This window comes from Muscardinus avellanarius (genome assembly GCF_963383645.1).
Source record: "Muscardinus avellanarius genome assembly, chromosome: 4".
Taxonomy (NCBI): domain Eukaryota; kingdom Metazoa; phylum Chordata; class Mammalia; order Rodentia; family Gliridae; genus Muscardinus; species Muscardinus avellanarius.
Window position 1 is genome coordinate 85,370,142 of NC_137789.1, and position 13,075 is coordinate 85,383,216.

At 39.3% G+C, this 13,075-nt stretch overlaps 1 protein-coding gene across 1 annotated transcript in view; it reads left to right on the forward strand.

Annotated features, from left to right (window-relative positions):
- Positions 1–4,958: 4,958 nt before the first annotated feature.
- PCMTD1 (protein-L-isoaspartate (D-aspartate) O-methyltransferase domain containing 1) overlaps positions 4,959–13,075 on the forward strand; it is a gene marked incomplete at both ends in the record, with an annotated part of 37,791 nt that continues 29,674 nt past the window's right edge. The window contains one exon of the mRNA XM_080695151.1: positions 4,959–5,265. Coding sequence (XP_080551277.1) covers positions 4,959–5,265 — 307 coding nt within the window. The remainder of the gene's footprint in view (positions 5,266–13,075) is intronic.

Consider the following 13,075-nt stretch of genomic DNA (forward strand, 5'->3'; position numbering starts at 1 on the left):
AACTTTTTTTAAATTTTGAAACAGGGTCTCACTAAGTTGCAGAGGGCCCTGCTAACTTACTGATGCTGGCTGTAAACCTGTGATCCTCCTGTTGCAACCTGTCAAGTACTGGGGTTACAGGCATGTGCCATAGTCTCAGCTAGGTTATCTTTTAATATGAAAAAACTTACTCCTTCCTGATCACATCAATATATGAACATAAAGTGTGAGCTGCACTTCTTTATTATGTTACACCATTACTCTATATACTAAGTGTATGACCTAATTTGCATGAAAGTATGCCTTTTAGTAGATTGTACAGCAGTCCTTCCTTACTCTGGAGAGAAGTGTTCCAGCACTCCAGGGGAATACCTAACACTCTGGATAGTACTGAACTATCTACAATTGAGCATCTCTTAACTAAAAATCTGAAAAAGCTCCAGGCTCTGAAGCTTTTTCAAGCCACAGTGGAAAATTTCTTGACCTTATACTAAAAATATTGTAGAATAGTTGACCTTAGACTAAAACTATTGTGTATAATTACCTTTAGTTCACATGTATGAGGTGTATACAAAACATAAATGAAGTTTGTGTTTAGACTGGGGTCCTGTCCTTAAGATTATGTATATGCAGATATCTCAAAAATCTAAAATATCTAAACCACTTCTGATCTCAGGTATTTCAGATAAGAATACTCAACCTAAACTTGGGTATAGTACTTGGGAGGCTGAGATAGGAGGATCATGGGTTTGAGATCAGCTTCTTCAGCAAGTTAGCGAGACTCAGCAACCTCGAGAGACCTTGTTTCAGAATAAAAAATAAAAATACTAAAAAGGGGGTTGAGTGTGCAGCTCAGAGGTACAATGCCCCTGGGCTTAATCCTCAGTATGCCTACTCCCACACACAAAATGAATACTCAGTTTATATGTACTATTTTTCCTTGTACATACATACCTATAATGACTTTGAGTTATAAGTTAGGAATAGTAAGAGATTAACACCAATAAGTAATAGAACAGTCATACTGTAAAATTATGATAATATGGTCTCTCTCAACAATATATATTATACTGAACTTAGCCTTCTTGTAATGATGTGGGATGATAGCATGTCTAAGTGATGAGATGAAGGACTAGGTGTGATGTAGCCTTCCGCTGGTACTTGAGGCTGTCTTCCACAAAAGCACTGCAGTACTGATTATCAGTATGGCTACTGTGTGACTGATGATCAGTGCAGTATATGCAGTGTGGACATGAGGGGAAAGGGATGGTTCACATCTCAGGTGGGGTGAAGCCTGATGGTGTAAGATTTCATTATGCAGTTTAAGACTTATGAACTATTTATTTATTGGCTTTTCCATTGAATCTTTTGAAACCAGGGATGACTGGGTAAATGAGACCAGGCAAAATGAAACTACAGATAAGTAGTTTCTAAATGATGACTGTTCCTTCAGTTCCAGGATCTTTTCCTCATTGTTTCCCTCCTGGGCATCCTTGGTAGCTTCTAATCTGCTTATTTGTCTCTCCTTCTAGACTGTAGAGAAAGGGGTCTGACATATCAAGTGTCTATGTCCTTCCATGGCTGCTTGTGTGATGGATTTTCCAGCTCTTTTAGAATCCAGTCTCAGGCCTGTTCCAATAGATCTGAAGCAGGTCTTTGTGTACACAGGTCATATTATACATACTGTATCTCTCCAAATGCACTCATCCCTGTTTCCTCTAAATTAGAATGGACTCTTGGATTTCTAGGAGCTCAGAAGCCTTCTGAAATTGTATACAAAATTTATGACCTGTTCAGTTTTTAATAGGGAGAAGGTCCATAAATTTGGTGAGTCTCTCAAGAGGATCCAGGCAGGAAAAAAGTAAGAGATAGAAAATCATTGGCCTACAACACAAAGGCTGTTATTGTGCTGGAAAATGCCTGACTGCAGGTAATTTCTTCAAAAGCATCATCATTTTCTCTCTTGAGAATACCACTGTTTCCTCAGCTTACAATGCTTCTTTATCTGTTTCACACAGTGCATACCTATAAGGAAGCTGTCTTTACTCCCTGGATCCAGGTCCCACTTTGGGCTCCTCAGGACTTTGGGCACTGTGGCACCCTGCCTCTTTACACAAGAAGCAGGCATGCTGATGCCTTCTTCACAGGCTTATTGCGATTTTCTTTCTTTTCTTTCTTTTTTTTTTTTTTGGTGGTACTGGGATTCCTGGAAGCCCTTCTACCTCCGGGCTACACTCCCAGACCTATTTTTACAGCTTTGTATTTGGAAACAGGGTCTCCTAAGCCAGCACGTGCGGCTGGCTTCGAACCTGCGTGATCCTCCTGTCTCTGCCTCCCAAGCGCGGGTATTACAAGCATGCACCACCACGCCCGGCCTTAATGCGATTTTTTAATGAGATAACATACAAGTAACATGCTCAGGACAGTGTCAGTAAATCAGTGGTAGTTCTTGTTTGTTTGATACTTCTCTTGCCCCTTTCTCACCAAGAATGTGAGCTGTATAGTAAAGACAACATGTATGTTCTTCTATGGTAGTTTTGAAGAAGACAGAGTTCAGAAGCAACTAAGAAAGGAAACCAGGCCAAGGAGAATCATTTTTTTCACTAGTAATCATGGCAATTACAGTAGAGCCACTAGTTAACTGTGTGTAATCAGAAGTAAATCACTTGCAAGTGTCACACTAGATACGGACAGAACTGTCTTTCAGGCTAGAGTAGCCATTTTACTTTCACTTTAGGAAGAGATTCTACTCTCTGATTACTACATGGAAAACTGACTTGGGCTTAGAGGCCAGGTACTAAAAACATCTTGAAATGCTAGAGTTGCACTCTGTGAGTCTAGATGCTTGAGCTGTAAAGGGCTTCTGAAACTAAGAATTGTTGAAGGGATAGCAGATTAACCTCTCTTCTTCGCATCACATGTTGTAAGATATTCTTACTGGTGAGGAAGAATGCCCCGTGTCCTTGGACTTTTAAAATTATTTTTTCGGGGGTATTGGAGGTAGGGAATAGAGCCATCCAACTTTGTATAAGTGAGCTTGAATAAATTAAATAGGAATGAAATGTGTGTGTTTATCAGGAAATTCTCAAGGAGCTCACAGGAAAGATAAAAAGGACATGTACAAACTTGGTGTGACAGGTTCTGGTGAGGAAGCAGCCTCAGTAGTGCTGGAGTGGCAGAGTGGCAGGGCTCTGAGGACATTCAAGGCCCCAATGGCTTTTCTTCACCAGGGCCCAGAGTTGGGGTGCAGCCATGCTAGAGCAAGCTGTCATAGCTCCTGGTTTTTGGCCATGGGAGCTTTAATCCTATTTTCCTCCTCCTGATTTGTTAATTTAGAAATTGATGCATGAATTTACTTACTTACTCTATAGAGTTTAAATGTATATTCAGTATTGTGTGTTGAAATTCTTTAGGTTATAAAGGTCCACTTAAATTTTCAGAGATACAGTTTTGTTTTTTAAAGAAGTTTAGTGTGTGGATATTGTATCTAATATTTGTTCCAGTGCTTAGACTATTAAAGTTGTTAATAAAGTTTGTGGTCTCGTTATTTATCGTGGCCTGATTATCTTAACAAGGCTTACCAAACAAAGCAATCTGTGTGTGTGTGTGTGTGTGTGTGTGTGTGTGTGTGTGTGTGTGTATGCATTATACTCTTGAGATTTTACTATTTGCATCTTTAAAGTCCTAACATTTTAATTTTACATAGCATTTGTAATTGTTACTTTATAACTTTGGATTGTGTGTGTGTGTGTGTGTGTGTGTGTGTGTGTGTGTGTGATACTGAAAATTGAACTATATACCTCTTGCCCTATTTTTTTATTCCTTATTTTGAAACAGGGTCTCACTAAGTTGAAGAGAGCCTCACCAGCCATAAACCTGCTATCCTCCTGTCTCAGTCTTCCAAGTACTGGGTTTACAAGTGCCACCACACCCAGCTTCAACTTGGAAATTTAATTTGATTAAAATTTTTTTTTTTCCCAGTACTGGGAATAGAACCCAGGGGCATTCTACCTCCGAGCGACACCCCCAGCCCTATTTTTTTTTTTAATTCTCTATTTTGATACAAGGTCTCACTGAGTTGCAAAGGGCCTCACTAAGCAGCTGAAGCTGTCCAGGAACTGATCCTCCTGGCTCAGCCTCCCGAATGCTGGGATTATAAGTGTGTGCCACCATGCCCAGTGACTCGGAAATTTTAAATCAGCCCACCAACTGCTTATTAAGCTAGGATTGTTAAACTATAAAGAAACTGTGTGAGGGCTAGGGATTTAGCTTAGTGGTGGAATGCTTGCCTTGCATGTGCAGAGCCCTAGGTTCAGTCCCCTGCACTATAAAAAACCAAAAAACACAACAAAGGCTCCTAGTTACTAAGAGTATCACTAGAATCTGAAGGACCTGGAACTAAAGCCTAGCCAAGTCACTCTCTAGTGAAGCACTGTCTGTTGTGGCAGCCACTAGCCACCTGTATGTATAAAGCCCTTGAAATGTAATAAGACAAGTAATAGAGTTTAAAATTGCATTTTATTTTAGTTGAGATGTATCAGTAGTATAATGGGTCTAGAATACTCTAATGGGTCTAGAATACTAGAAGGGTCTAGAATATATAATGGGTCTAGAATACTAGAATGGATCTAGAATACTAGAAGACATCTCTGCATCCCAGTTTTCTTATTTTATAGGTGAGATTATCAGCTACCTTTTGTGGTAGTTGTAAGAATTAAGTAACACTATGCCTGTAGCAGGATGTATTCTTGAAAAATGGTAGTCAATTATGAAGACTTAATTATGAAGACCTGTTTAGTAAACGAATTATTTTCCTCTTGAGCATAAATTTAAACTTGTTACTTTTATTTTTCCAGGATTAATTTATTTTTGGAAATCAAGTGCAGTATTCAAAAGAAAACAAACCACACTACATTGCTGGAGGCCATTTCTACTAATTTTATAACATTTTTGAATTTATGATTTGATTCGAATCTATCATGGGAGGAGCCGTGAGTGCTGGGGAAGATAATGACGACTTAATTGATAACCTTAAAGAAGCTCAGTACATCCGCACTGAGAGAGTGGAACAAGCCTTCAGAGCGATTGACCGTGGAGACTACTACCTGGAAGGCTACAGGGACAACGCTTACAAAGACTTAGCCTGGAAACATGGGAACATACACTTATCAGCGCCTTGCATCTATTCGGAAGTTATGGAAGCATTGAAACTTCAACCAGGATTATCTTTTCTTAACCTGGGAAGTGGAACCGGATATTTAAGTACAATGGTGGGCTTAATTTTAGGTAATTCTATTTTTGTAAAATTCTATTTACAAAAGTAAGCTGAGTTTGTATTACTGTTCGTGATTTACAGAGTATGTAATTTTGTGTGCAGTATGTTTAAATGTACATACTCAAAGTAATTATTTTCTTTACTTCAATATGGAAAGACAGAGTAATAGGAATCTTCTCATTCCTAGCCATGACCCTAGCAGTTAATTCCTGCACAACTCTAGACTTATAATAGCTCTTAGAACTGTTCCCCACCTCTCAGTCATTGTTTATACTTAAAACAGCTGATTGGTAAGAAATTCAGGAATCATTTAGCCTATTTCAAGTAAAGTGTTCTGTCTGCTGGCATGTAAAAGTCAAAAGTTAGCAGTTTCTTGTTTTAAATGAAAAGAAAATTGTGCCAGGTTTTTGTTGGAGGAGATAGGAGTATGAGGGATATACAAGGTGTGGCTCTGGTGCTACAAATTTAAGAGATGGGGAAAACACAAAAAAGTACGTGTTCGCTAAGATTTCTGCATACTAAGTCTGTGTTTGCTCTGCCAGACGTTGTTTGGTGTGAGCACACTGCAGTGATTCAAAGGAGAAAGAGTTCTACCCTCAGGGGGCTTGCTGGTGTTTATGATAAGTGCTAGACATTGTTTAAGGCACTGTACATGTAACAGCTCGTCCAGTCTTCCTAATAAGCTGTTGAAGTACATGCTGTTATTCATCAGATTATGTAGATAAGTAACACAGAGACATAGAGAATTTAAATAACTTCCTTAAAGTCCGTGGCTAGAAAGTGAGAGCTGCAGATGGGGAATGGAAGCAGAAGCATGGGTGGAGGGCGGGCAGTCTTTGAGATAGCATGTGGGTGAACAGAATGCTCACTGAGTTGTTTAGTCCAGCCACCACATTTCCAGAGGCATCTGTGTGGCAAGCGTCAAGGCCATGATGTAAATAGACTCTGGCTTGTGGGAGAGCCCCACCTAATGTAAGAGGTGCTGTAGCTGAGGTCTCTGCCCAAGTAGGGATAAAACAGTTGTCAGAGTCATTCTAAAGTGATGGGGAAATCATTGGAGGATTTTATTTATTTATATATTTATGTTTGTGGTGCTGGGAGTGGAACCCAGGGTCATTCTACCTCTGAGCTACATCCCTAGCCCTATTTCTTATTCTTTATTTTGAAATAGGGTCTCACTGAGTTGCAAAGGGCCTCACTAAGTAGCTGAGGCTGGCCAAGAACCATGATCCTCCTGTTTCAGCCTCCTGAATGCTGGGATTACAAGTGTGCACCACCACACCTGGCTATTGGAGGGCTTTAAGTTGAAAATGATGTACCCTCTGTTGACTGTATTGTCCCCGTGTGAACAATACATGGTGTGGTCACATTTTAAGGCATTTTTAAAGGTTTCCTATATACTGGCTAGCTCCTTACTCTTATCCTCAGAACCTGTGATCCATTTCATTAAAAGAGGTATGTATGTGAGATGGGGACCTTTATTCCACAACTGGGTTAGTTGTCCTAACTGCTAAAAAATTATAGCAAATTATTAATTTTTAAGAGTAAAGAGAAATGTAGACTCCATATAAATCTGATGTTCTTCCCCATCTTGACACATGCATTTTTTCAGTAGGTTGGAACTAACATATTACCTACCACTTTTGTTACCAGTCTTGTTTAAAAGAGAATCTAGGGTTGAGAAAGGCTCCACATCAAAGGAGCTAGTGAGGTGAGTAGGGATAGCTGCTGCTCTTAAAAAATGGAAGTTAACTGTTTTTGGACCAGTATACTTCTTCCTCTGGCAACTTTGAGCTGGCACCCAGGCCTTATTCCATGTCTGGCCAGCCTCAGAGTGCATGTTTATCCTATCTTCTGCTTCCCTAGCACTTGCCAGCTGGCTCTTGCTGAGTAAGCTCAGTCTAGCAAAGGCAGGGTGGGAGATGTCTGTCATAATTAGCAACCTTGTTAGCAGTGAAGTCACCTTTCACTCCTTGCCTAGTCCCAGTCTTCAAGAGATTAGTTTCCTGTGGCCAGATGCACTTAGAGCAAACCTCTCTCCTTCCTTCCTTCCTTCCTTCCTTCCTTCCTTCCTTCCTTCCTTCCTTCCTTCCTTCCTTTTTCCTTTCCTTCCTTCTCTCTCTCTCTCTCTCTCTCTCTCTCTCTCTCTCTTTCTTTCTCTTTCTTTCTTCTCTTTCTTTCTTTTTTTCTTTGTACTGGGGATGGAACCCAGGGGTATCCCACCTCTGAGCTACAGCCCCTGCCCTATTTTATTATTTTATTTTGAAACAGGGTCTCACTATGTTGTGGAGGGTCTCACTAAGCTCCTGTGGTTGGCCATGAACCTGAGATCCTCCTGTCTTGCCTCCCAAGTACTGGGATTACAAGTGTGCACCATCACACCAGGCTTAACCTCAAACTTTATTGCATCTCATTGTCTTTTAATCCATAACCAGAGAACAGTGTGGGAGGAACTTGAACCTTGTATGGATGACCCACACTGCATTTGGTATTTTCCTGTGGTTATAAGATTCCAGGAAGGCTTGGATCTATAGCTAGACACATGATCATGACTTCTGGATACTAGTCCAAGACATATATGTGATTCTGCCCAGTTAAGAACAAGATATAATTGTTCTTTTGACTAGAAATGTTCATTTGATGAGAAAAAGCCTTGTAAAGCAGGAAAGGCAGAGCAGTGTGTAAAACTGACTACAGCTAAGTTTGGATCTACCATGCCACAGAGGAAGCTTAATATTTCTTCCCCGCTCCCTTCCTTTTTGGTGTGTGTGTGTGTGTGTGTGTGTGTGTGTGTGTGTGTGTGTGTGTGTGTGTGTGTGTTGTACTAGGGACTGGACCCAGGGACATTCTATACCCCCAGCCCTATTTTTATTCTTTTATTTTGAAACAGGGTCTCACTAAGTTGCTGAGGCTGGCTGCAAACCTGCAATGCTCCTGTTTCAGTGTGTGCCAGCTTGGTGTTTTTGTCTTTTTAAGTCAAAGAAGGGAGGTGATTAAAAGTCACCTAAAACTAAATCTAAATAAAGATTCTTATGTGCACTCTGATTACTTTAGTATAGAAAATCAGATTGGTTCCATTCCTTCTCAGCAGCTTTATTAACAGAAGCTCTTTCCCTATTAAGGAGCTGCAACATCATGGCCCTTTTTTCTTTCCCAGTCCCTAGATGGGGGCAACAGGCTCACTGCAGGCAGTTGGCCCAACCTGAGGGCACATTCAGTAGTATACTCTGGAGGAATCTAGGCAGAAACAAGGAGAGCAGGGCACCTGTGGTTTGGTAACAGTTCTGGGAAGATGTTCTTTGGAGAATTCCCACTGCAGACGGACACAAGTATAGAGGACAAAATGACCTCTTAACTAAGAGAAAGGAAGTTAGGAAATTTCTTGTGATTAAGTGCACTTGAAATAGTTAGCTACAAATTTAATTTTATCCTAAACATTTGGAATGGATCACTGGAATTCCTAAAACTGAGACATCTCAAGTTTCAAGGTGAAGTTAAATTCTTTATATTCCTCTCACTTCTTTATGCCTTTCAGAACTAAGAATTTCCATGATGAATCTAGTACTTAATGGATTTTCTTCTGCGTTAGTCTTGTGTTTTCATTCTTGCAGAATTCTGAGTGCAAGAAAAAAGGCCTTTCAAAAACTACTTCGATACTAGAACCATGGAGCCAAGTTATTCTGGCAATTTTTCTGGTTCATGCAGGGATGGTTCTTCTCCATTTTGCTCTGCTTTACTTAGGGTATTCCTGATTTTCTTGTATAATCTATAATATAAGCATTATAGATTCTTTATAAAGCTTATACAGACTCATCCAACTTAATGACTATCTTAGTCTCTTGCCTAATTCTCTAGTAAATAGTAGTGACTTCCAGAAAACTTCCAGAACCATTCCAGCCCTGTGAATCCAGTGCTTTGGTGCTACAGCATTCACTTCTGAAGGGAAAGCAGTTCTCCAGCAGGAGACTCACTCCCAGCATGTTTGGTCCCTGCACTCTTTGTTTCTTTCTTAATCTTGGGACATTAGATAGTCCTAACTCTATTGCCTTTGCCCTCAGGTACTCTTGCCTTTTTTTCTCTCTTGCCTTCATGTGCATGTGTGTGCTGTCACCCCTTTTCTCTCTCCTCTCTTTAATGAGGTGTGATTATACATACCATAAGGCTTACCCATTTTAAGTGTACACTTCAATGATTTTAAATAAATTTACGGAGTTGTTACCAGTATCATCACAATCCAATATGAACAGATTTTTACTATACCAAAAAGATTCTCCATGCCCAATTGCATCCCCTTTTTACTATTCCAGCCTCTGGCAGCCGATCTATATTTTGTCTTTGTAAATTTGCCTTTTCTGAATCTTTCATATGAAGGAAATTATACAGTTCTTTCACCTGGTCATATTTTCAAGGTTCTGCTGTGTCCATATGAACACTTCATTCTTTTTTATGCTTGAATAATGTTCTGTTGAATAGATGGACCATATGTGTTTATCCATTCATCAGTAAATGCATATTTGAATTACTGTTTGTTTGTTTTGGCTTTTAGAAGTAATGTTGCTATAAGCATGCATGTATAAATAATTGTGTTCTCTTTCTCTTGGCTGGATTCTTAGGAGTGGTATTTCTGGACTGCATGCTACATTTAGGCTTAACATTTTAAGAAATTGGCAAATTATTTTCCAAAGTGGCCATACTGTTTTGCATTCTTGCCAGTGTTGCATAAGTTTTAGTTTCTCCATATTCTTACCAACACCCTGCTCCCTCTGCAGTGCTAGAGATGAGCCCATGGCCTTTCTTGCCCATCTTGTGTCTTAGTCCCAGTTAGGCTTATGTGCATCTTTTTTTCCATTCTATATTCTGTACTGAGTTACTACTGATGTGCTGTTTTGGGGGGGATTCTATTTTTCTCTGACTTGGGCTAAGGAGTGGAATCCATTACTCAGCCGTCTCCTTGATCACTGCTCCCTCCATTCTGAAAGTCAGTGTTCAGGTGATTTTGTTCATGGAAAGTATATAGTAATATAAGTAACACCAGGAAGTAACAGTCTTTGGAAAGTTCACAAAGTTGTCATAATAATTTTTTATAGTTTTATTTTTTATACTATTAGAAAGAATGAGGAAACCTCAGCAAAGCTGAAATGGAAGGGTAGGAGATGGCGAAGGCTGAGGTTGATTAATGGAGGAGCTACATTCGAATATGTGTAAAAGTATGAATGTAGCATGGTTAACCTGGACACTCATTGTTGGGAGGGAGGGAATGGGAAGAGGGCACCAAGCACAGTCTGAATGTATGCCATTTTCAATATGATCCACATAAAAATTTTAAAAAAATTAAAAAAAAGAAAAAATATGAAAATTCTCTGTACACATTGGATATAGTCATAAGTTGCTCTGGACATAATAGAATACATAAGCCTCTTGGGTAAAAGTTTATAAAGGAACTATTATTACATCTATTTTTGATGTTTTGACATTTTAGACATGTATATTTACTTCGGGCTTTGGTTTCATTTTCTTATAACCACTTAAAACCAACACTGTCAAATATCTTGCAAACATATTACTAAGATTCATCTGTAATAAAAGGAAATAGCACATATGTATCCATAGTCTGAGAGGAGCCTGGGGAATTGGAACTTATTTCCAGTAAATTCTAGGATTTGTTTTATCTGGTTCCAAACCTGGACAACAGATAAAAATTCTATGATCTTGTTAGTTTTAACACGGCAAGCCTTGGTAAAATTTGACCAAGTTTGTCTCATGATTTTTTTTTTTTTAATTGACACGTAGGATACAAGAAACCATAAGAAATTACATATGGTTTACTAAGTGGCAATACTTTTTTTTTTTTGAGGGTCTGGGGATGGAACCCAGAGGAATTCGACCTCCGAGCTACACCTCCTGCCCTATTTTTTATTCTTTATTTTGAAACCGGGTCTCACTGAGTTGTGGAGGGCCTAACTAAGTAGCTGAGGCTGTCAGCGAATCGTGATTCTCAGGTCTCAGCCTCCTGAATGCTGGGATTACAAGCGTGCGCCACCACGCCAGGCTGTGGCAATACATTTTAACAGTTCTGATTATCTAGTTAATGATTACTTCATTTTTGGCTGATTCCTTTTTCTCCCCTTTTATTTTCCTGTGGAATATATGCGTATTTTTTGGTACTGGAGATTGAACCTGGGGATATTCTACGTCCGAGCTTCAACTTCAGCCCTGTTTTATTTTTATTTTTTATTTAAAAAATTTTTATTTTTATTTATTTATTTTTATGTGGAACATTTTGAAAATGGCATACATTCAGACTATGCTTGGTACCCTCCCTCTTCCCTTTCCCCCTCCCAACAATGTCCAGGTTAACCATGCTATATTTATATTTTTACACAAATTCAGATGTAGGTTCTTTATTAATCAACTTCAGCCTTCTTCCTCTCCTATCCTTCCATTATAACTTTGATGAGGTTTCTCCTCCATTGTCTGGAGTCCCTCTCATATCCCTTATACTCCCTAGTTTGGGTGTATTAGAGAAAACATAAGTCCCTTCTCTTTTTGTGCTTGGCTAATCTCACATAACATAATGTTCTCCAGGTATTTCCATCTTCTTGCAAATGACATGATTTTGTTCTTTTTAATAGCTGAGTAGAATTCCATTGTGTGTATTTCCCATAATTTTACAATCCATTCATCTGTTGATGGAGACCTAGGTTGGTTCCGTATTTTGTCTATTACAAATTGTGCTGCTATGAATATGGGTATGCATATGTTACTGTAGTTCTCTGATTTCAACCCCTCTGGAAAGATACCCAGGAGTGGTATAGCCAGATCATATGGTGGATCCATTCCCAGTTCTCCAAGAAATCTCCACACTGATCTCCATAGTGGCTAAACTAGTTTGCACTCCCACCAGCAGTGTAAAAGAGTTCCTCTTTCCCCACATTTTTCCCAACATTTGTGGTTAGTTGAGTTTTTTATGCTTCCCACTCTGATTGGGGTTAGATGGAATCTCAGCATAGTTTTGATTTGCATCTCCCTGATGGCTAATGATATTGAACATCTTTTCATGTATCTATTGGCCATTTGTGTCTCTTGTGAAGTGTGTATTCAATTCAGTTGCCCATTTCTTGATTGTGTTGTTTTGTTAGTGTAGAGTCTTTTGAGCTCTTTGTATATTCTGGATATTAACCCTCTATCTGAGTGGTGGCTGGTAAAGATCTTCTCCCATTCTGTACGCTTTCTCTTTAGGTTCTTGATTGTTTCCTTTGATGAGAAGATACTTTTTAGTTTGATGCCATCACATTTGTTAATTCTTGCTTTGATTTCCTGCATTTTGGAGGTCTTGTTGAGAAAGTTACTACCTGTGCCTATATGTTGGAGTGTTGAGCCTATGCCCTTCTCTACTAACTTCACAGTCTCTGGTCTAATTTCTAAGTCTTTGATCCATCTCTAGTTGATTCCTGTGCATGGTGAAAGGTAGGGATTTAGTTCTACAAATGGATAGCCAGTTTTCCCAACACTGTTTGTTGAAAAGGCTGTCTTTTCTCCAGCATACAAATTTGGCCCCTTTGTCAAAGATCAATTGACTATAGGTGTGTGGGTTTATTTCTCTATCTTCTATTCTATTCCACTGGTCAGTCTGGGTTGATGAGAGTCTCACTGCTTGCTGAAGCTTGAACCTGTGATACTCCTGTCTCAGCCTCCCAAGTACAAGGATTACAAGCATGTGCCAATATGCCCAGTTTGCCCATGGACTGTTTTATGTCTCTACATTATACTGTGGGATATTTATAAAAAGAAAAAAAAATGAAACCAATTTCTGTCTACCTT